This window comes from Schistocerca serialis, chromosome 7, assembly GCF_023864345.2.
Source record: "Schistocerca serialis cubense isolate TAMUIC-IGC-003099 chromosome 7, iqSchSeri2.2, whole genome shotgun sequence".
NCBI classification, from domain to species: Eukaryota; Metazoa; Arthropoda; class Insecta; order Orthoptera; family Acrididae; genus Schistocerca; species Schistocerca serialis.
Genome location: NC_064644.1, coordinates 290,224,758 through 290,249,406, shown reverse-complemented (window position 1 = coordinate 290,249,406; position 24,649 = coordinate 290,224,758). Strand labels below are relative to the sequence as shown.

Below are 24,649 nucleotides of genomic sequence, written 5' to 3'. Positions count from 1 at the left end.
GTAAATAGCCTTTCGCTCCCTGTATTTTACCCCTGCCACCTTCAGAATTTGAAAGAGAGTATTCCAGTTAACGTTGTCAAAAGCTTTCTCCAAGTCTACAAATGCCAGAAACGTAGGTTTGCCTCCCCTTAATCTATTTTCTAAGATAAGTTGTAAGGTTAGTATTGCCTCACGTGTTCCAACATTTCTACGGAATCCAAACTGATCTTCCCCGAGGTTGGCTTCTACTAGTTTTTCCATTCGTCTGTAAAGAATTCGCGTTAGTATTTTGCAGCTGTGACTTATTAAACTGATAGTTCAGTAATTTTCACATCTGTCAACACCTGCTTTCTTTGGGATTGGAATTATTATATTCTTCTTGAAGTCTGTGGGTATTTCGCCTGTCTCATACATCTTGCTCACCGGATGGTAGAGTTTTGTCATGACTGGCTCTCCCAAGGCCATCAGTAGTTCTAATGGAATGTTGTCTACTCCCGGGGTCTTGTTTCGACTCGGGTCTTCTCAGTGCTCTGTCAAACTCTTCATGCAGAATATTATCTCCCATTTCATCTTCATCTACATCCTCTTCCATTTCCATAATACTGTCCTCAAGTACATCGCCCTTGTATAAACCCTCTATATACTCCTTCCATCTTTCTGCCTTCCCTTCTTTGCTTAGAACTGGGTTGCCATCTGAGCTCTTGATATTCATACAAGTGGTTCTCTTCTCTCCAAAGGTCTCTTTAATTTTCCTGTAGGCAGTATCTATCTTACCCCTAGTGAGACGAGTCTCTACATCCTTACATTTGTCCTCTAGCCATCCCTGCTTAGCCATTTTGCACTTCCTGTTGATCTCATTTTTGAGACGTTTGTATTCCTTTTTGCCTGCTTCATTTACTGCATTTTTATATTTTCTCCTTTCATCAATTAAATTCAATATTTCTTCTGTTACCCAAGGATTTCTATTAGCCCTCGTCTTTTTACCTACTTGATCCTCTGCTGCCTTCACTACTTCATCCCTCAGAGCTACCCATTCTTCTTCTACTGTATTTCTTTCCCCCATTCCTGTCAATTGTTCCCTTATGCTCTCCCTGAAACTCTGTAAAACCTCTGGTTCTTTCAGTTTATCCAGGTCCCATTTCCTTAAATTCCCGCCTTTTTGCAGTTTCTTCAGTTTCAATCTGCAGTTCATAACCAATAGATTGGGTCAGAATCCACATCTGCCCCTGGAAATGTCTTACAATTTAAAACCTGGTTCCTAAATCTCTGTCTTACCATTATGCAATCTATCTGATACCTTCTAGTATCTCCAGGATTCTTCCAGGTATACAACCTTCTTTCATGATTCTTGAACCAAGTGTTAGCTATGATTAAGTTATGCTCTGTGCAAAATTCTACCAGGCGGCTTCCTCTTTCATTTCTGTCCCCCAATCCATATTCACCTACTATGTTTCCTTCTCTCCCTTTTCCTACTGACGAATTCCAGTCACCCATGACTATTAAATTTTCGTCTCCCTTCACTAGCTGAATAATTTCTTTTATCTCGTCATACATTTCATCAATTTCTTCATCATCTGCAGAGCTAGTTGGCATATAAACTTGTACTACTGTAGTAGGCATGGGCTTTGTGTCTATCTTGGCCACAATAATGCGTTTGTTACTAGGTAAACAGTTTTTTCTTACTTTGAGCTTCACCAAAGAAAACATTGTCAATTAGGGTCCTGCTTTCTTTATCCACCCTTGTTGAAAAGTTAATTACTGAACTCAAACTGTAGAATTCAAATAAGGTTTCCAGGCCATTTTTCATGTTGATTTCCTTTAGAAAATCTACAATAAACCCGTCACAGACTATTTACTGCTTGTTGATGTCTGTCAAATAGCATAGTAAGGAATACAAATTCCTCTTGTGTGTGTGTGTGTGTGTGTGTGTGTGTGTGTGTGTGTCTGTGTGTGTGTGTGTGTGTGTGTGTCTGTGTGTGTCTGTGCGAGGGGGGGGGGGGGGGGCTATATACACTTACAATTAAAAGTGAACTATTTTACAATATTAGCAGACATGCATTTCTATGTGCTAATCACTACAAAATCTACTTGCCTCATAGTTACTGAACTTGTTTTGTCTTAATATATTTATATATTTAACAACTCCTCTTTTTCTTATATTAGTTCTGCAAGAATAAGATGCTAGAGAGTAATCTTTTATGTGTAACTTATCTAACCCTTTGGTTATGTGACACTCAGAAGGAGCAGTATGTATGTCTTTCCCAAGCTCTGTAAGTTTTCCAAGCCAACAAGAAGCTCTTCTACTTTGTTACTGAGTCCTCTAATCTTTTGATGAAGTAAAGTAAACTTACTTTTCACTGCATTCTTAAGCATTTTTTGGAGCTCTTCTGTTATCTTGCCTTCTTTTGGAACAGGGTGCCTGAATCCTGATTCTAAAAAAGGTAACATTCTGTAACCAGTAACAATAGGGATCTTGCATTGTATGATGGTGACTCTCCATACATTTTCTGCTGGAAGATCAGCCATCCTTTCTTTTCCTCTTCTATTCAGGTGTAGGCTATATCTAGTATTTCCTCATCTCACAAATGCATCAACAGGTTCTGCGCTCATATGAGATTTCATTTCAGTTAGCAGCAGCTCGCTAACACAGTGTTCTCACAGCTCACAACAGTGTTAACTCAGTGCTAGTCATAGTGCTGCAGGACCTCCACAAAACTAGCATTTATGTGTGTAGTTGCTACTATTATTTCATCTAGATCTCCCTTAATGCAGTAATTTCTGCTCAAGAAGGTAGCAACGCTAAGAAACTGTAGACAACTACAGGAAGGCCTGTAAATGATTGATGAATGGTACAAGGGCTGGTATTGACCGTGAACATAAATAAATGTAACATATTGTGCATAAATGAAAGAACAAGTCCACTGCTGTACAGGTACACCATTGGTGATAACACTGAAACAGAAACTAGTGTAAAATACTTAGGGTTAACCATCTGTAGTGATCTAAAGTGGGATGACCACATAAAACAAATTATAGGAAAATCAGATACCGGCTGAGATTTGTAGGATGAATCTTGAGGAAATGTAATTTATCCACAAAAGAAGGGTGTACAAAACACTTGTTCAACCAACTCTTGAGTAGTGCTCATCTGTCTAGTACCCAAACCAAGTTTTATTGACAGAAGACGTAGACAGGATGCAACAAAGAGTGGCATGTTTCATCGCGGGCTCATTTTGTCAGCATGAGAGCATTACAGAAATACTCAGCAAACTCCAGTGGCAGATGCTGCAAGAGAGACATTGTGTATGATGGAGAGGTTTGCTATTGAAATTCTGTGAGAGTACATTCCCAGAAGAGTCAAGCTACATATTACTTTCTCTCACATACATATCACGAAATGACCACAACAAGAAAATAGAGCTAATAAGGAGATTTACTGACAATGTCCAGTTTCAGTTGCTACTTTGACTCAGTGCTACAGTCCTCTCCTGGTCGCAGTGACAGGTTTAGCTGTGTGTGTGTGTGTGTGTGTGTGTGTGTGTGTGTGTGTGTGTGTGTGTGTGTGTGTGTGTGTGCAGTGTTTTTAATCTTGTTTATTTGCTGTTCAGCCATTCAGTGCTTGAACTGTAGGGCGAGTCAATACTTTACTCTTTGCATGATTTGTTCTGAACTGCTTGGAAAATTGCTGTAACTAAGAGAACTGTGCTTTGCAATTCATTAGTCATATTTCATAGATCTTAAAGAGAAGGGCCTCCAGGATGTGGGAAGAAGTCAAAGATGGACATGTTTTTAACCGTGCAATAAAGTGAAATGACTTAACATTACAAAACAACATTGTATTAAGGTGCTATGATTAATTACTAAATAGTCTAAAACATTAATTTTAAGGGTTACTGTAAAGATAATATTTAATCAAATAAATTGAGTTACTCAACAAAGTTCTTTTATTCAGTCTTAAACTCCTCCATATTATGCATAGTATATATTATGCTCTGTGGTAACTTATGGAATATGTATGTACCTATGTATCAGAATTCCATCTGTACTAAAGTTAAGCTCTTGAAATCTTCATAAATATTCAAGATATAATTCTCATAACGCACTTCTGTATTCTGAAAATACTATCTCTGATTGTTGAGTTTCCTTGCTTGTCCCGGAGGTGCTGACCTGTCACCTCATGTGTGTCACCAAATACCTTGATCTCATAATTCTTCCTCAGGCTTTTCTATTCCTCTGCTCTCCATCACTTCTTAGCTACCCTTTTTGTGATCATCTTTAGGAGGTTGCCATGAAACTGCTGTCTTTGGCCATCTGTTGTCTTCCATTCTTTCAACATAACCCAATCACCCCAGATGTCTTTCTACTGTTCTATCTACATCTAGATACATACTCTTCAAGCCACCACACAGTGTATGGCAGAGGGTACATTGTACCACTACTAGTCATTTCCCTTCCTGTTTCATTTGCATGTTGTTGTTGTGGTCTTCAGTCCCGGGACTGGTTTGATGCAGCTCTCCATGCTACTCTATCCTGTGCAAGCTGCTTCATCTCCCAGTACGTACTGCAGCCTACATACTTCTGAACCTGCTTAGTTTATTCATCTCTTTGTCTCCCTCTACGATTTTTACCCTCCACGCTGCCCTCCAATACTAAATTGGTGATCCCTTGATGCCTCAGAACATGTCCTAACGACCGATCCCTTCTTCTGGTCAACTTGTGCCACAAACCCCTCTTCTCTACAATTCTATTCAATACCTCCTCATTAGTTATGTGATCTACCCATCTAATCTTTAGCATTCTTCTGTAGCACCCATTTCGAAGCTTCTATTTTCTTCTTATCAAAACTATTTATCATCCATGTTTCACTTTCATACATGGCTACACTCCATACAAATACTTTCAATAATGACTTCCTGACACGTAAATCTATACTCAACGTTAACAAATTCCTCTTCTTCAGAAACGCTTTCCTTGCCATTGCCAGCCTACATTTTATATCCTCTCTACTTGGACCATCATCAGTTATTTTGCTCCCCAAATAGCAAAACTCCTTTACTACTTTAAGTGTCTCATTTCCTAATCTAATTCCCTCAGCATCATTTGAGTTAATTCGACTACATTCCATTATCCTTGTTTTGCTTTTGTTGATGTTCATCTTATATCCTCCTTTCAAGACACGGTCCATTCCGTTCAACTGCTCTTCCAAGTCCTTTGCTGTCTCTGACAGAATTACAATGTCATCGGCGAACCTTAAAGTTTTTATTTCTTCTCCATGGATTTTGATAACTACTCCGATTTTTTCTTTTGTTTCCTTTACTGCTTGCTCAATATACAGATTGAATAACGTCTGGGAGAGGCTAAACCCCTGTCTCACTCCCTTCCCAACCACTGCTTCTCTTTCATGTCCGTCGACTCTTATAACTGCCATCTGGTTTCCGTATAAATTGTAAATAGCCTTTCGCTCCCTGTATTTTACCCCTGCCACCTTCAGTATTTGAAAGAGACTATGCCAGTCAACATTGTCAAAAGCTTTCTCTAAGTCTACAAATGCTAGAAATGTAGGTTTCCCTTTTCTTAATCTAGCTTCTAAGATAACTCATAGGGTCAGTATTGCCTCATGTGTTCCAACATTTCTATGGAATCCGAACTGATCTTCCCCAAGGTCAGCTTCTACCTGTTTTTCCATTCGTCTGTAAAGAATTCGCGTTAGTATTTTGCAGCTGTGGCTTATTAAACTGATAGTTCGGTAATTTTCACATCTGCCAACACCTGCTTTCTTTGGGACTGGAATTATTATATTCTTCTTGAAGTCTGATGGTATTTCACCTGTCTCTAATGGAATTTTGTCTACTCCTGGGGCCTTGTTTCGACTTCAGTCTTTCAGTGCTCTGTCAAACTCTTCATGCAGTATCATATCTCCCATTTCATCTTCATCTACATCCTCTTCCATTTCTATGGAAGTACATTGCCCTTGTATAGACCCTCTATATACTCCTTCCACCTTTCTGCTTTCCCTTCTTTGCTTAGAATTGGGTTTCCATCTGAGCTCTTGATATTCATACAAGTAGTTCTCTTTTCTCCAAAGGTATCTTTAATTTTCTTGTAGGCGGTATCTATCTTACCCCTAGTGAGATAAGCCTCTACATGCTTACATTTGTCCTCTAGCCATCCCTGCTTAGTCATTTTGCACTTGCTATCGATCTCATTTTTGAGACGTTTGTATTCCTTTTTGCCTGCTTCATTTACTGCATTTTTATATTTTCGCCTTTCATCAATTAAATTCAATATTCCTTCTGTTACCCAAGGATTTCTACTAGCCCTCATCTTTTTACCTAATTGATCCTCTGCTGCCTTCACTACTTCATCCCTCAAAGCTACCCATTCTTCTTCTACTGTATTTCTTTCCCCCATTCTTGTCAATTATTCCCTTACGCTCTCCCTGAAACTCTGTACAACCTCTGGTTCTTTCAGTTTATCCAGGTCCCATCTCCTTAAATTCCCACCTTTTTGCAGTATCTTCAGTTTTAATCTACAGTTCATAACCAATAGATTGTGGTCAGAGTCCACATCTGCCCCTGGAAATGTCTTAAAATTTAAAACCTGGTTCTTAAATCTCTGTCTTACCATTATATAATCTATCTGAAACCTGTCAGTATCTCCAGGCTTCTTCCATGTATACAATCTTCTTTTGTGATTCTTGAACCAAGTGCTAGCTATGATTAAGTTATGCTCTGTGCAAAATTCTGCCAGGCAGCTTCCTCTTTCATCTCTTCCCTCCCAATTTATATTCACCTACTACATTTCCTTCTCTTCCTTTTCCTACTATCGAATTCCAGTCACCCATTACTATTAAATTTTCATCTCCTGTCACTATCTGAATAATTTCTTTTATCTCATCATACATTTCTTCAATTTCTTCGTCATCTCCAGAGCTACGGTATTTGGCATATAAACTTGTACTACTGTAGTAGGCGTGGGTTTCGTGTCTATCTTGGCCACAATAAGGCGTTCACTATGCTGTTTGTAGTAGCTTACCCGCACTCCTATTTTTTTATTCATTATTAGATCTACTCCTGCATTACCCCTATTTGATTTTGTATTTATATCCCTGTATTCACCTGACCAGAAGTCTTGTTCCTTCTGCTACCGAACTTCACTAATTCCCACTATATCTAACTTTAACCTATCCATTTCCCTTTTTAAATTTTCTAACCTACTGCCCAATTAAGGGATCTTACATTCCACGCTCCGATCCGTAGAACGCCAGTTTTCTTTCTCCTGATAACGACGACTGCTTGAGTAGTCGCCACCCGGAGATCCGAATGGGGGACTATTTTACCTCCGGAATATTTTACCCAAGAGGATGCCATCATCATTTATTCATACAGTAAAACTGCATGCCCTCGGAAAAAATTACGGCTGTAGTTTTCCCCTTGCTTTCAGCCATTCGCAGTACCAGCACAGCAAGGCCGTTTTGGTTATTGTTACAAGGCCAGATCAGTCAATCATCCAGACTGTTGCCCCTGCAATTACTGAAAAGGCTGCTGCCTCTCTTCAGGAACCACACGTTTGTCTGGCCTCTCAACAGATATCCCTACATTGTGGTAGCACTTACGGTACGGCTATCTGTATTGCTGAGGCACACAAGCCTCCCCACCAACAGCAAGGTCTATGGTTCGTGGGGGACGGGGTGGGGGCATTTGCATATAGAACAAGGAGGAAAAAATGACTGTCTGTATGCCACCATATGACCCCTAATTTCTTGTGTTGCATGTTCATGGTCCCTACACGAAATGTATGTTGGTTGCTGTAGGATCTACTACAGTCAGCTTCAAATGTCAATTTTTAATTTTTTCCAATATTATTGCTCTGGTAGAATGTTGCCCTCCCTCCAGGGATCCCCATTTATATTTCCGAAGCATCTCCATAATACTTCCCTGTTGATCGAACCTACAAGTAACAAGTCTAGCAGCTCACCTCTGAATTGCTTCAATGTCTTCCTTTAGTCCTACCTGCTGGGAATCTCAAATACTCTCACAGTACTCAAGAATGGGTCACATTAGTGTTCTATATACGGTCTTCTTTACATGTGAACCACACTTTCTTAAAATTTTCCCAGTAAACTGAAGATGACCATTCACATTCCCCACTACAATCCTTACATGCTCATTCCATTTTATATTGTTTTTCATTTTATAGGTATTTAATTAACATAACATTGTTGAGTGGCACACTACCAATGCTGTGGGATCTTTTCTCCTACTCATCTGCATTAACTTACATTTTTCTGCATGTAGAGCTAGCTGCCATTCATCTCATCAATTAGAAAGTTTGTCTCAGTCATCATGTATCCTCCTACAGTGGCTCAACGGTGACTCCTTCCCATACACCACAGCATCAGCAGCAAATAGCCACAGATTGCTGCTCACCATATCTGTCATATCATTTATGTATATACAGAATAATCCAGTCCTTTCACACTTCTGTAGGGTAAGCCCATGAACCTTTGTCTCTGATGAATACTTGCTGTCAAAAACAATGTACTGGATCCTATTACTTCAGAACTCTTCGAGCCATTCACATATCTAGAAATCTATTCCGTGTGCTCATGCCTTTGTTAACAGTCTGTAAGGAGGCACCGTATCAAATACTTTTAGGAAATCTAGGTATATGAAATCGCCTATTGCCCTTTATCCACACTTTGCAAGAGATCATGGGAGAAACGGGCAAGCTGAGTTTCACACAGGCAATGCTTTCTGATACTGTGCTGATTTGTGAAAAGGAGCTTTTCAGTCTCTAGGAACTTTATTGTATTTGAACTGAGAATTTGTGAAAGAATTCAGCAGCAAAATGATGTTAAGGATTTTAGTCTGTAATTTTGCTTGTTAGTTCTTTTGTCCTTCTCATATGCAGGAGTCACCTGTGCTTTTTTTACAATTGCTTGGGATTTTGTGCTGGGTGAGAGATCTGCAGTAAATGCAAGCTAAGTAAGGAACCAATGCCATAGAGTACACTTTATAAAACGAAATTGGAATTCCCTCCTGTGTGAACTTCTGAAATGTGGAATATAAAATCTCAGCTTTCTTTTTGTTACCTTCTGTTGCCACACCAGATTTGTCAATGAGTAACTGAGTAGAAGCTTTCAGCTCAGTTAGCGATTTTATGCAGGACCAGAATTTTCTTGGGTTCTGAAGGCCGGCTGCTGTGGCCGAGCGGTTCTAGGCGCTTCAGTCTGGAACCGTGCGACTGCTATGGTCGCAGGTTCGAATCCTGCCTCGGGCATGGAACTGTGTGTTGTCCTTAGGTTAGTTAGGTTTAAGTAGTTCAAGTAATAGGGGACTGATGACCTCAGATGTTAAGTCCAATAGTGCTCAGAGCCATTTGGGTTCTGAACTAGATCCATTGTTAAGGTATGTGGTGGTAGTGGTGGTAAGCTTCGCGCATCGATCTTTTTACAGATGCAAGAATCCCTACTAATTTTTGCCTCGTGTCATTTACATGTTCTCTTTTGAACTGAGAGTGCAGCAGTCTGTTTCCTCAGCGTTTTCATCTATTCTGTCCCTTTTTTGCTTTAGAATAGAATACAGCCACATAGACAACTTATTGTGGATAATGGCACACACTTTTTCATGTGGCATTCAGTTATGTTGAACACGTGGTGTCCATCACTCAACAGTCCTTTATATTAATGTCAGTGTTTCATGTTCTCTCGTATATCAAATTTCTTGAGCAGTTAGAACATGCCTTGCTTGTTCTTGTGAGCACAGATAGAAGGAATTGGTGTAAGATAAATGACTTGTGGAGTGGAATTAAAGACTGTTATTTATTTTGTGTGATATTACATATCTTTAGACCCTTAAAAAGAGAGAGAAGGAGAGAGATGTGTGCATACCTACAGTCCTCTTCTTTTTCTCCTTTTGCAGTTGTTCTGTATCAATCTGATGTGAAATGTGCAGGTCTTCGGTGGCCAGTGGATCTCGCGAGTTCCAGTCTGCAATACCTCATAGTCAGGCTGTAGAGAATGAACCATTTGCTCTGTTCAATCCAGTAACTACATTAAATTTCCTTGTAAAGGAACTACGAGGGATTGTTAGAAAGAACTGTAAGTAAATAGAACTATAAATGATAATTTGTTAATGTAGCAAGTATTATGATACTTAAATTTTTGGCTGTGTTAGATTCATATGTGTTGAACTATACAATTATTGGAATTTTTATTACAGTGTTGATGGTAAGTGGTTATTTAAAATGTATTGTTACTGTAGCACAAAAAATAAACCTTAAACTTGTCAATTTGATATCTTGTCCAGTTGGTCACTAGTTTTGCTGTTGATTTTCAAAAACAAATATTTGATTCACTATACATGCTCATCATTCATTGCCATTTTCATTTACAGTAATTGCCGTTTCTTGAATTTTTCATTGGATGGCAAGAGCAGGAGGATTTTGTAGCAATAGCTTGAAGCTTTCTTGGAATTCTTATGTCACATGTCTTGTTTCTGTACATGTCCGTCATGGAATGATGTTGACTTGATAGGTATTCTTTATTTCTTCCACATTTCTAATTTACTTTTCCAATATCTGTTGTTTATTGAATAAGCTCTTACCTATCTTTAGAATTTGTATGTATGAGTAGTAACACACAATTAAGAAACGATAGCTAAGGTACAAGTAGTCCCAAACCAGTGGGATACGTAATGCCAATAAAGACAGCCATCAGGAGTCATCAATACAAGAAAGTAAACATTAGAATTTGAATTATTGGGCTTGTCATTTCTCTTCAGAACTTCCGCAGAATGTGTACTGACAAAATGGAAAGTTTTGTATCATGAAGCACAAGTCCAATATTTATCATACTTAGTAGAGATTTTCATCACATAATGGATATTAAATGATTAAACTTTTATGATATTTGTAACCGAGTTCCATTATTGACATCAATATGAGGTGTGACACCTGCAAGCATGAACACATTCTTGTGTCCATTGTGGAATGGAAGCAGGCATGTTGCAAATGTTGCCTTGAGTAATTTCTTGCCTTGCCTTAAACATGTGCTTTGTCAGTTCTATATGATTGCTAGCTATAGTCTTGAATGAAAATATACGTTTCCCAATACTTCCCAGACATGCTTTATGGATGACAAATCGGGTGACCACAATGTTCAGTCAAAGGTCGGTACATTTCTTAAGGCATTTTTGTTGTAAGTGCAGTTTGGGGTCTTGAATTATCCTGCAGCAATACACCATTTGGTACCCTAATCATGAAGGGTGTGAGCAAAGGGCTTACTATTCCTGTCACATAATGGTGAGCATTTAGCTCCCTCCCCCCCACCCCCTTTGAACAATTATCAAATCAACCCTTTTGTCATGTCCAGTAACTCCTCACTCAATGATTCCAGCCATTGTAAGGGTCTCAAGAATCGCATGTTCCTATGACTTTTCACCAGGTCGTCGAATCTACCACCAGACCTTGTGCACCCGATGCAGTGCAGTGCTTAAAGTATCAAAAATATTGTTACACCCCAGTTAGGTAAAATAGAAGGCAACATGCAGCAAATGCAGGAAATACAGATGTGATGTAGCGTTGTTGCGTTCAGTGCCACACTTCTATACGAACTGTACATGCAAATCATCCTGACTGGAACAGGAATTGCCATATGTTTTAGAATAAAATAAAAACCAAGAAACTAAAGTGACAGAGAGAATTCTGTATACTAAGACACAAAAGAATATAACTCTGATCTTCCATTGCTGCTGCTCTGAGAAAAGCTGTAATAAAAGATGGCACTGGGTGTACAACCAGAGGCAATAGATATTGTCACAAGTTCATGTACATGTAAATATATGTATAACAATGTCCATGCTGTTGAGCCTCCAGCTGCTTCCAATCAAATTCCAACCGAGGTCATGATCAAATAGCAGAGACAACTAACTCCTAACCAGAAAGGTGGATTTAGAAAGCTGTTCACCTGCATCCAAGTAGTCTCCATCACAACAACAAAAGGCAGAATTCATGCCCTGAAATAGTCAAAGTCCAAAGAAACTTAGTGTGAAACCATCATGTAGACTGAGATTAATATTAATACATGAAGATTACTCTGGGTCATTCAGGGTTGCTGACCACTACATAGTCACTTGAGGATAGCAGTAAGGCCTCCTAGCTGTCAGAATGTCAAGTATGAGTGACCTCAGGGACTGGATAAGACTGAGTCCCTGGTGATGGCAGAGCCAGAGAATGATTCCAAATGATAATTAGCTTTTATTGGCAACTAAATCTACACAGCAAAGTGATGCAGTGACCAGTCAGGAACCTCTGAGGTGTCCAAATGTGTCATTGGTAGCACTGCCAGCAGCTGGCTGGGTTGGCCATGCTGAGTAGGTGGTATCAGCACAGGCTACCATTGGGAGCAGCCAACAGTGAGTGCTGACAGCAGGGGCCATGAGGTGGCAAGCCATGGTCAGTGTGGCCTGCGATAAACCAAGGAACTCCAGGGATGATGGAATTGTTGTACTGTGATCAGATCCAGTGGAGTGGATCAAGTTCAGTACTCAAGAGAATCATGCTAGCTAGTGCTGGCAGACCCACGACTGCTTCTACTAGCCAATGTGGATGGAGGAGGTAACTGCCTGGTGCTTAGATTGTGTTAGTGATGAACTGGAACAAAATTCAGGGTTTGAGCTGAAACACAGCACAGCACGTGTGGAAGCCACATCGGAAGCACAGTCTGACATCAGGACAGGACAGATCTAATGTCAGGCGACAAGTGATGAGTGCAAATGCTCCGTGGCTGGTTTGGAGGCCCAGATATACTTGCGTGGGTGGTGTTGTGGCAAAAAACCATACTTCTGGTCTCATACACCTGAGGAAGTGCTGCCCCAGGCATTGTGTATGGAGTAAGCTGTCCTTCAGTAAGGCATTTTGTGGAGTGAAGGACACCGAGGTAACACTGTTGCAGTGCCTGCCACTGTAATTTCAGAATGGGCCACCCACTTGTCCACCTGTTGTGGTCTGCTCAAGCTGATGCCAGTGACAATTCCTCCCAATTGCCATGAATTCAGTACTTTGAATTCCAGTCTGCTGCTGTGATCTTACTATATTTACATCTAATGTAGGTTAATTCTTACAAAGAAGAAAACAGCAACCAGCCACTATTAATACTGCTATTTATTTAGGTAAATAGTGCCGTTACCGGTTTCGAACTGGCAAGTTCATCATCAGACGGCTGTTCACATGATTTTTCAAGATTTATCTTTTCAAGATGTATCTTGAAAAATCATGTGAACAGCCATCTGATGGTGAACTTGCCAGTTTGAAACCGGTAACGGCGCTATTTACCTAAATAAACAGCAGTATTAATAGTGGCTGGTTGCTGTTTTCTTCTTTGTAGTAATTAACCTACATTAATTCTACACAGCCACGGTCTCACCATGTCAGTTTTAGATAAAATAGTATATTTACATCATTCGGTTGTATTTACTTTTTTAGATTTCTAGTTTCATACACCTATTATGTACAATTTGTCTCCTATTCTAATTCAGCCACCATCCACAGCCTAGTGTCTTTTGGTGCATCACACTTACGTCACACCTGATGGCTGACCCATCGTGCTGGCAAGTAATTTATTGGGGCATCAGGAGGATGGTTAGTTCCTGCTAATAATTGACGTAGGCAGTACAAATGACGAGAATAATTTTTCTGTGCTGACATGGCTATATGTGCTGCTTTTAGCTTTGTTGAGAGAATTTCTTATGGTGCAGTCAAGAATATCATTCAGGTAATAGGTTAGGTCCTTTGCTGTTAAGACTCCACAAGGACTGACGAGCAGATACAGTGGATGATATGTTGGGTTCAGGGCTGTAGTCCCTGTTATTGCCACAGGAAGCCAAATAGTTGCTAATGAAATGTTGTGTAGGGTGTTCAGCAGTAAACCATTGCCTTGTAGCTCTGTCCACTCTGCCTCCCTTGTACGCTCTTGCTCCTAGCAAGCACTAACAGCCATTATCTTGTCATACACTTAATATACACATTGCAGTCCTGCTTTCTGCAAATATAATTGGTTTGCAAGGATGTCCCATGACACCCTTCTGCATCTGTTCCCCCTAGAAACAGCTCCATTTTGCATGTGCTCATGACCGTTTGAACCACCAGTGCTACATTCTACAAAGGCATGACAACCAACGAGCTGTCCTACCGCATGAAAGGCCATCAACAAACTGTGGCCAAGAAACAGCTGGACCGCTCAGTTGCTGAGTACTCTGCCCAACACAGCATTCTTAACTTTAATTTCTGCTTCACAGCCTGTGCCATCTGGAGCCTTCCTACCAATGCCAGCTTTTCTGAATTGCACAAATGGAAATGTGCTCTGCAATATATCCTACATTCCTGTAACCGTCCTGGCCTTCACTTTCATTAGTCATTGTCTGTCATCCACTTATTCCCTTCTCTGTTCCCTCTCCACAGCCTACTAGTCCACCACCACATTCACGCCCACAGCCATTGACCTGTCATTGCACTCTTCATCCTAGCTAACAGTAAATAAATAAGTAAATGTCATGTGGCTCCACAATCTTGCATGCCTTTCAATTGGATGCCACTTGGGTGACTTGCATGTCCTGAAAGCCAACGGCACCTGGTTTTCCCGGATGGTCACCCATCCAAGTAGTAACCAGGCTCAATGTTGCTTAACTTCGGTAATTTGGTGGGAACCAGAGTTACCAATGTGGCAAGGCCATTGGTACTAGCTGACATTGCCCTCTGGGAAGTGGTGATGATCATGCACTCTAATGACTATGTTTCCATTTGGCTCCACATGCCAGATACACCAGCACCTGCCACTGAGCCCATATAAACTGATTAAAAAAGGGCCAGCTGGACACTTCACAGCAATATAGCTCTATTTCACCATCAGTCCAGCAGCCAGGACATAGTGCAAGTAGTCACTACCATCATAGTGAGAGTAGAAGAGTGAGTGTGCTGATTCCCCTACTTCATTGGTGCCTCCACGAGATGTCTCTTGCTCCACATGTGATCCATAGAAGTACACATTTCTACGCCAAATGCAGCACACTGACTCATTCATTCATGAAATTTATGTAATGATGTGAAAAAATGTTGATTTAATTAATTTACTTCAGGTTGATTTAATTAATTTACTTCAGTGGACATCAGTTGTCAGATAATTTAGTTAGTTTCAGCTCTGTTATAGCAGGAACAAACATGATGTATGGAACATAGTACTTTATGGAGCAACACATTGTGCACAGCACTGAACACATTGACTGGACTAATACAGCATAAAGAATAGGCTGTGTACTCCTTTGTGATCACTTAAATAATGCTGTTTCTTTGGTGGCTCACCAGAGTGTGCCAGGGGGTTGACACAGATGGCCTCTAGAAGTGAGCCTGTGAACTGTACGGATGCATGCTGTATGAAATCATGCACGTCATGAGTGAAGGAACATCACTCTGTCCTTCCAAGGGGTGGAAAAACCACATACATGCATTCATGAAGATAACTAGGCAGAGAAAAATGTGTGGTACAGAAAGAAAGCACTGGTACCTTGGGGGGAAAAACTGCTCTCACAAGGCACTCAGATTATGAGTCACGGAAAACACCAATGACAGAACTGACGTCCATTTCATCACCTGATGATGGCAGCTGCTGCAGCATGTGCTGGGCAGGCACTGGCAAGTAGGGGCGGAAGACCTATATCTCTAGTGTCGATCATGTGTAGAATTTTGGAACACATATTATGTTTGAATATAATAACTTTTCTGGAAACTAGAAATGTACTCTGTAGGAATCAGCATGGGTTTCGAAAAAGACGATTGTGTGAAATCCAGCTCGCGCTATTCGTCCACGAGACTCAGAGGGCCATAGACACGGGTTCCCAGGTAGATGCCATGTTTCTTGACTTCCACAAGGCATTTGATAACAGTTCCCCACAGTTGCTTAATGAACCAAGTAAGAGCATATGGACTATCAGACCAATTGTGTGATTGGATTGAAGAGTTCCTAGATAACAGGACGCAGCATGCCATTCTCAATGGAGAGAAGTCTTCCGAAGTAAGAGTGATTTCAGGTGTGCCGCAGGGGAGTGTCGTAGGACCGTTGCTATTCACAATATATGTAAATGACCTTGCGGATAACATCGGAAGTTCACTGAGGCTTTTTGCAGATGATGCTGTGGTATATCAAAAGGTTGTAACAATGCAAAATTGTACTGAAATGGAGGAGTATCTGCAACGAATTGACGAATGGTGCAGGGAATGACAATTGAATCTCAATGTAGACAGGTGTAATGTGTTGCGAATTCATAGAAAGAAAGATTCTTAATCATTTAGCTACAATATAGCAGGTCAGCAACTGGAAGCAGTTAATTCCATTAATTATCTGGGAGTAGGCATTAGGAGTGATTTAAAATGGAATGACCATATAAAATTAATCATCGGTTAAGTAGATGCCAGACTGAGATTCATTGGCAGAATCCTAAGGAAATGCAATCCGAGAACAAATGAAGTAGGTTACAGTACGCTTGTTCGCCCACTGCTTGAATACTGCTCACCAGTGTTGGATCTGTACCAGATAGCGTTGATGGAAGAGATAAAGGAGATTCAATGGAGAGCAGTGTGCTTCATTACAGGATCATTTAGTAATTATGAAAGTGTTACAGAGATGATAGATAAACTCCAGTGGAAGACCCTGCAAGAGAGACGCTCAGTAGCTCGGTACGGGCTTTTGTTGAAGTTTCGAGAACATACCTTCACCGAAGAGTCAAGCAGTATATTGCTCCCTCCTACGTATATCTCGCGAGGAGACCATGAGGATAAAATGAGAGAGATTAGCGCCCATACAGAGGCATTCCGACAGTCTTTCTTTCGACAAACAATACGAGACTGGAATAGAAGGGAGAACTGATAGAGGTACTCAAGGTACCCTCCGCCACACACTGTCAGGTGGCTTGCAGAATATGGATGTAGATATAGATGAAGTAGTGATGAGGGTGTGGGTTAACGTGCCGTCCCCCCACTCGTGAGAGACCATAGGGCAGAACTGCGGATGGCATCTCAATAGCGACATCCTCGTTGAAGTCAGCAGCCAGTGCTGGAGGCATCAGCAGGGGAGTCAGAGAAGATTGGCCTCACAGCACCCAGCATTAGAGACAGCGGTAGCAACTGCAACATTAGGTGCAGTGGGGGCTGCACTGGCAGCAGCAGTCGAGGAGTGGAAACAGAGGCGGGAACCCCGGTCAGCGATCTGCCAGGCAGTGACCCCCTCTGCCGCATGAACCGGAACATCTGTGACGCAGGAACAATCATCAGTAGTGATGGGGCAGAGGGAGGTTGTGGCCCCTCGAGAACAGGCCCTGCAGTGCACAGCCACAGCTTGTCAAGGTGATGGGACGTTTGCCCATCAGGATTGCAGATGGCGCACAGGCTCCAGCCCCAGTGAAACTCGATGACAGCAGGAACTCAGTTCGGCTGCCTGTCAAAACTATGATCCCAAACAGCCTCACCCGACAAGAACCATTGTGGCGCCAGCAGATATGGTGTTGGATGCAGCAGGTAAAGGAGTGTCTGTGGTTGGCATACATGTAGCAGCTCTTCCCGGCTCTTGTCTGCCACCCTAGTGAAACGACACAAACTCAAAAAACGGTATAAAGCAGCTTCAGGAGACCTGCCACATACATATTTCTGCATCTGAGTTTTAAATGACCGAACCATGCTTTCGGCCTCACTATTAGAGTGAGGATGAAAGAGGGGAGCTGTGATATGGCGAACACCACTAGCCTGACAAAAGGATGCAAATACCCAAGAAACAAACTAGGGGCTGTTATTGGTAACCATGTCATATAGAAGTCCTTCAATTGCAAAAAATCTTAGAAAGGGCTGAAACAGTGGCTGTTGTGGATGTGGACCGACAGTGCACCACGTAAGGAATTTTGGAATAGGTGTCCTTTATAATGAGCCAATACTGATTTAGGAAGGGCCGAGCAAAGTCGACAACGTGCCATTGGCTGGGGGTATACAGACAACCGCAGGCCACCTGTTGCTGAACACAGAGTGGAAGCAGCAATAAGGCATGTATTGTCCCCATCTGTTTCCGACCAACACACATGCCAATGACCAACATGCAGAAGCTGCATTCATTACAGCATAAGGAAGTGGGAATCACAACCAGAGGACCTGACTAGGTATGGGATCCACAGCAACAGCCAATTATGTTGTGGCACTAGTGATGGCAAAACCATTGACCATGTTATGGTTCTCAGTATCTAAATAAAAACAAAGCAACTCATCCTGATGGAGCGCCAGGTCTGGCCTGATAGGAAGGCGAGATAAGGCATCAGCAGTGCCTTATCACACCGTTGACCAGTAATGGATCTGATAATGATAACGGGAGGGAAAGAGAGCCCACTGCTGCAAACAGTGTGCCGACTTGTCAGGCATGGTAGCCAAAGGACGAAAAAGAGCCACCAATGGCTTGTGATTAAATGGAACTTAGAACCATAAAAGAAGACGTGAAATTTCTTGAGTGCAAACATGGTTACAAAAGCCTTTTTTCCGATCGGAGAATACCGCTGCTGAGTGGAAATTAAAGTCTTAGAAGCATGAGCAATGGGTTGTTCAGACCCATCCGCATATTTTTGCGCCAACACTGCACCAAGACCACGTTCAGAGGCATCTGTGGCCAACACGAGATGCTGACCTGTCTGAAAAATGGCCAGACACAGGGCAAGATTGTACTTGAGACCCACAGACTGCAAAACAGAAAACAATGATCAGAGATTGCTAAGGTGGTCTTTGATGGAAGAATCCAAAACAATGTATCGTCGAGGTAATTGATGCAGCTGATTACAGAGCCTATCACCTGTTCTTTTTTTTTTTTTAAAAAAAAATAAAATAAAAAAAAGGGGGGGTTGAAAAATTGCAGGCGTACTAGCGACGCCAGAAGACAACTATTGATAATGGTATAGGCCGAAAGGTGCATTGACATCAAGAAGGTGCCTAGTGGCCTCATCCAAGGGGAGCTGGAGATATGCTTCCAATAAATCAGTCATATAAAAGTAGTGGCCACATGACAATTTTGCGAGCAACTCGTTGGGTGGGGCAAAGAGTATGTATCTATCATTAGACTGTTCATTAATCCTGACACTGAAGTCACCAAAGAGATGAAGCTTCTTAATGATGACCTATAGTGTAGCCTATTCACTGGAAGAAATAGTCCAAATGACATCGAGCAACGTCAGATGGTCTAATTCAGCCTTGATGAAGTCACGCAATGCGAAAGGCACCTGTCGCACCTGTAAGAAACAAGGGCAGGTGGACACACTCATAGTAATGTGGGCCTGAAAACCAGTAGCACAACCTAGCCCAGGGGAAAAATAGATGAAAACTGAGAGCGGAAGGACTCCAGTTGCTGATACTTGATCTGATACTAAATTTACCTCATCAGCTACAGAGAAAAAAAAGGCATTAATCACATCTAACCTGAACAGGTCTGTGGTATAGGAATGATCCACAACAAGGAAAGTGAGGGGGCAAACAACAGTTTTGTAAGAGACAGGAACGGAGAACTGACCTAGGATCAGAATTTGCTGTTTATTGTAGATAAACTACTTCCGTGAAATGTGTGAGAGGGGGGGGGGGGGGGGGGGTAGCCCAAGTTCATGTACATTTGTGTGTTTAGTAAAGTCACTGCAGCTCTTGTGTCCACTTGCATTTTTATTAAACACATGCAAGTCAATAATCAGTTTGTTCGGGGAAACAGTCATTGCACAGTCCATCGGTACTACTGTGTCCACCACGTTTGAAGAGGAGTTACGTTTGCTAGGGGGGCCACATGGCCACTGCTGTGATGCGGCCTGTTGCTGCTGTGGCTGTAATTGACACTGCCCCATACGATGCTGAGCTGAAGGTTGTACTGCTGCAACAGCTTCCCCGTCATCCCGAACACTTGTGGTGTGTCTAACAGGGGTTGACTGAGCAACCTCCGATCCCTCCTCCCAGGCAATAATCTGATTGCCTGTGGCCCGTGACACTTCAAAGGACTGTGCTATATTGAGCACATCCATAAGTGCCAGATTCTCACATTGAAGTGCTGTTTCACGGACTTCCCTATTTGGGGCATGACAAATAATATCATCATGCACTGTGTGATCAGTGTAGGATTCATGATAAGTACCAGTTACAAATTTACGATGACGGCTCAACCCCTGTAATTCTCCAGCCCAGGCTTTATAAGATTGGTTTGGGTGTTCCTGACAATAGTAAAATTTTACACGTGTTCTGTCACAGTAATAGGCTGAGAGAAGCTTGCACATTTCATCAAGTGATAAGCTGGCCCGTTCTTGCAAAGGCACAAGTTGGAACAACAACTGATACATGTGCAGCGAAAACCAAGAAAGGGAAAAAGCCCTACACAGTTGCGCACAGCCCATGCAAAAAATGAGGAAATTTTGATGGAACCATGTCTCTTTGGAGTCCCAATCTTCAGCCAATTCACCTTATGCTGGAAAGGGCGATGGTTGCATTGAGGTGAGAGTAACCTGCCGCGAACACGCAGACGCCACTTTGATTAACAGCAGTGGTGAGAGCCTGCCAACACGATATTAGTAGGTATCCCATGAGTTTCGGCTCATCAGTGTACAACATGAGACTTTCCTGTAGACAACAGCATTGTCAGCAAACAACTTCATTGTGTTGATAATGATGTGTGATTAATCATTTACGTCTCTTGAGAAAATTACAGCATCTGTTATGCATCCTTGGGTCACACTCAATGTTGTTATTGTTTCTGTGGAACATTTGCCATCCAGTATAATGTTCTGGGTTCTATTAGTCAGCTGTTCATTTAACCAATCACATGTCTGTAAATGTACTCCATATAATCCTGTATGGGCTGGGTTGACAGTGTGGTACAATGTAAATTCCCTTTCAAAAATATAAGTATAAAGCAGACTTGTTTTTCACACCAGGGTTTTCTTCTTCTTCTTCTTCCATATATATATATAAACAAAGATTCTGTAAGTTACCAAAAGAAAGCATTGGTACGTTGATAGAAACAATAACAAACACAAACACACACACAAATTTCAAGCTTTCGCAACCCACGGTTGCTTCATCAGGAAAGAGGGAAGGAGAGGGAAAGACGAAAGGATGTGGTTTTAAGGGAGAGGGTAAGGAGTCATTCCAATCCCGGAAGCGGAAAGACTTACCTTGGGGGGAAAAAGGGACAGGTATACACTCGCGCACACACACACACATATCCATCCGCACATAACAGACACAAGCAGACATATGTAAAGGCAAAGAGTTTGGGTAGAGATGTCAGTCGAGGTGATATGGATATGTGTGTGTGTGGGGGGGGGGGGGGGGGGGGGGGAGCCCGCGCGAGTGAGTGTATACCTGTCCCTTTTTCCCCCCAAGGTAAGTCTTTTCGCTCCCAGGATTGGAATGACTCCTTACCCTCTCTCTTAAAATCCACATCCTTTCGTCTTTCCCTCCCCTTCCCTCTTTCCTGAAGCTTGAAATTTGTGTGTGTGTTTGTGTTTCTATCAACGTACCAATGCTTTCGTTTGGTAAGTTACAGAATCTTTGTTTTTAGATATATTTTTTCCCACGTGGAATGTTTCCCTCTGAGTACATGCTGATTTTTCAAGAAAAAGCTTGTTGTCCTCTGGGCATTTCATAATGTTTCACCTTAGTATATGACCTGGATTTGTGCAAAACGCAGGTATCAGAAATAATGGTCTACAGTTTTCTGCTGGAGCTGGTCCTTTGTCCTTTTTGCAGACGGGAGTGACCTACGCTCTTTACTAGTCGTGTGAAACTATTCACTGAACAGCAGATTGTTGTCAAATGCAACTACAAAAGAGTCTAATCCTGCTGCAGCCTATTCAAAGTAAAATCTGATTAGAATTCATCAGGATGTAGTGCCTTGTTTACTTTGAATAGCCTTGTTTTTTCAGTGCTAGAGGGTGCTTATATCAGTGTCTTACTTATGAATCAGTGTAACAATCAAACATAGGTACAGTGGTGTCCCTGTGGTGAATAAATTAATAAAACCAGGATTTAATATTTTTGCTTTGTGCGTGCTGCCTTCAGTTTCAGCATCGGATGGATTGATAAGATACTAGCTGAGAGGTTTCAGGCTGTTAATAGACAGTGCATGTGGCTAAGAACCTCCTAGGATTTTCTGATAGATCTTTCACTAGTACTTGACTGAAAGTTAGTGTAGGTTTCACGCATAGCCCTTCTTATAGGTGCATGTGTTTCTATTAAGTTTTCTCTGAGTCTTGGACTCAATTCCTCTATTTCTTTTTCTCTTTGAAAGAACTAGGTAGATATGGATTGTGGTCACTGAAAGGAATAGCTGATGTTCACGCGCAACTGGATGCTAGATTGATCACTATCGACCATCTTCGTTATGGACACTTTAGTTTGCAGCTATTGTGGAGTGGTAGGGCCGACACCTGTTACAAAGACCTACAGATCTTGGCAACTATGCTTGTTTGCTAATATGGTCAGCAGAGAACCATGGTCTGGAACCAAGGAGTCATCCTGTAGTGACTGGCAGGTTGTCGCCAGGCTGGAGCTCTCTCGCGAGCGAGGCTATCTGTTGGTTTTGGCATAGAGGTCAACACCATACATGTAATGAGTAGTGTTGAAGCCTTGCCTCTTGCTCACTGATAATGAGACAGAACCATTAGGGCATGCCTCTCCTGCTTGTGCAACAGTCTCCTTTGCTGAGGTCTGGGAACCAACAGACGGGAAAGAAGGCGCTATTAGCTGTAGTCAGTTTCAGTGCTAGGCATGTAATGGTGTCTCTAAGGGAAATAATATCAAGGGAGGAAAGCTAACCAAATGTGCACTGGATGTTTATCCCAGGAAGAATTACCTACCAGTTGGAGGCCATACTGGAAGCAATTTACAGCATTGATTTCTGTCAGCTGCAGATCACCCTGTTGGCACCAACAATTTCTGTCACATAGGTCCTGAGACTGGATAGTGACTGTCTGAAAATATTTAATCTCAACTGCTAGTGTTTGCAGCAAAGTCTCAGGACTTCTCTCTCTACTAGAAGGCAGTTGCCACATCATACTAGGAACTGAGGGTTGATTGAAACCTCGTGTAGAGAGTAGGAAATTTCTAACACATGGAATGTATATCGAAAAGGTAGGAAAAGATGACACATTGAGTTGAGTTGCAGATAACCACAACAAAAAGACATCTACACATTAGCATTCGACCAGCTCCACCATCAGAAAAGGAGACACCCATCCATTCACACAAGCAAGCACACGTCACACACACATGTCTACTATCTCCAGCAGCTCAGACCAGAATGCAACTGTCACATGCAACAGAACCAGCAATCTGGAGGGAGGCGGGGAAGGGAAGGGAAAGCAGAGTACGGGTGGTTTGAGAGAGGAGCGCTGTCTGGCGGAGTGTGCGGGGGCTAGACTGCAAGCAGGTGCAGGATCAGGAAGCTGTGGGGCAGGAAGGTGGGGGAGTGGAAAAGGAGAGGAGCTGGGAAGGGGAAAGACAGGCAGGCTTGTTGGCAGAGAAACTATTGAATGGAGGGCACTGGGCCAGTAGGTTACCATGGGTCGAGCTGGGATAATTTTGGGAGAGTTGAATGTGTTGCTAGGATAACCCCCATCTGCACAGTTCAGAAAAGCTGATAGTGAATGGAATGGGATGATATAAATGCTTGGGTAGGAAGCAGCTATTGATATCAAGCATGTTATGTTCAGCTGCATGTTGTGCCACGGGTTGATCCACTTCACTCTTGGCCACAGTTTGGCAGTGACCATTCATGCTGGTGCACAATTGAGTGGTAGTCATACCAGTATAAAAAGCTGTGCAATGATTGCAGCAGAGCTGGCATATGTCACGGCAGCTTTCACAGGTGGCCCAGCTTCTGATGAGGTAGGATAAGCCTGTGACAGTACTGGAATAGGAAGTGCTTGGTAGGTGGATTGGGTAAGTCTTGCACCTGAGTCTTCCACAGGGATATGATCCCTGTGGCAACAGGTTGGGCTTAGGAGTGGCGTGGGGATGGAGTAGGATGTTGTGGATGTTTGGTGGGTGACGGAACACCACTTTGGGAGAGGTAGGAAGGATTTTGCGTAGGATACATCAGTTCAGGGCACGATCATAGGTATTCAAAGCCCTGATGAAGGACATGATTCATTTGTTCCAGTCCATGGTGGTAATGGGTGATGAAGAGGAAAGTCCTTTGTAATTGGTGCTTGGGGGTGGTGGGAAGATTGGGCATGTGAGGGGGAAATGGCACAAGATATCTGTTTGCGGATTAGGTCTGGGGGATAATGTCTGTCTATGAAGGCCTTGGTGAGACACTCAGCATTCTGGGCAAGAGAGATCTTATCACTGCAGCCATAAAGTTTTAATTATCAACTCAAAAAATAATGTTATCCAGTTATTTTTGTTTTTGTTTGCAGGTACATGTCTGCAGACCTGCTACATAATGAAATCTCTACATCACAGTGCCATAAAATGCCACTGGAGGAGCCAAAACAGTGATGCAGCCCCTTGGTAGAGTGAAGTTGGTCTGCGCCTTTTTGTTTTGTCTATAGCAGCATGTTACATACTGGGACAAAGAAATTTCAGTGTGTACCAGGAATGCAGCAATTATCTTCAAACA

The 24,649-nt window shown here is 42.1% G+C and overlaps 1 protein-coding gene and 1 pseudogene across 4 annotated transcripts in view; one reads left to right on the top strand and one right to left on the bottom strand.

Annotated features, from left to right (window-relative positions):
- Positions 1-24,649, top strand: part of LOC126412622 (uncharacterized) — a 160,383-nt gene that overhangs the window by 19,483 nt on the left and 116,251 nt on the right. For all 4 annotated transcript variants that reach the window (XR_007575324.1, XR_007575325.1, XM_050082295.1 and 1 more), the window contains exon 3: positions 9,936-10,081. Coding sequence is in view for 2 of the 4 variants with exons in the window: in XM_050082295.1 (XP_049938252.1) it covers positions 9,936-10,081 (146 nt within the window). In the remaining 2 variants the exon portion in view is untranslated. The remainder of the gene's footprint in view (positions 1-9,935; positions 10,082-24,649) is intronic.
- Positions 14,597-14,715, bottom strand: LOC126413457 (5S ribosomal RNA; annotated as a pseudogene).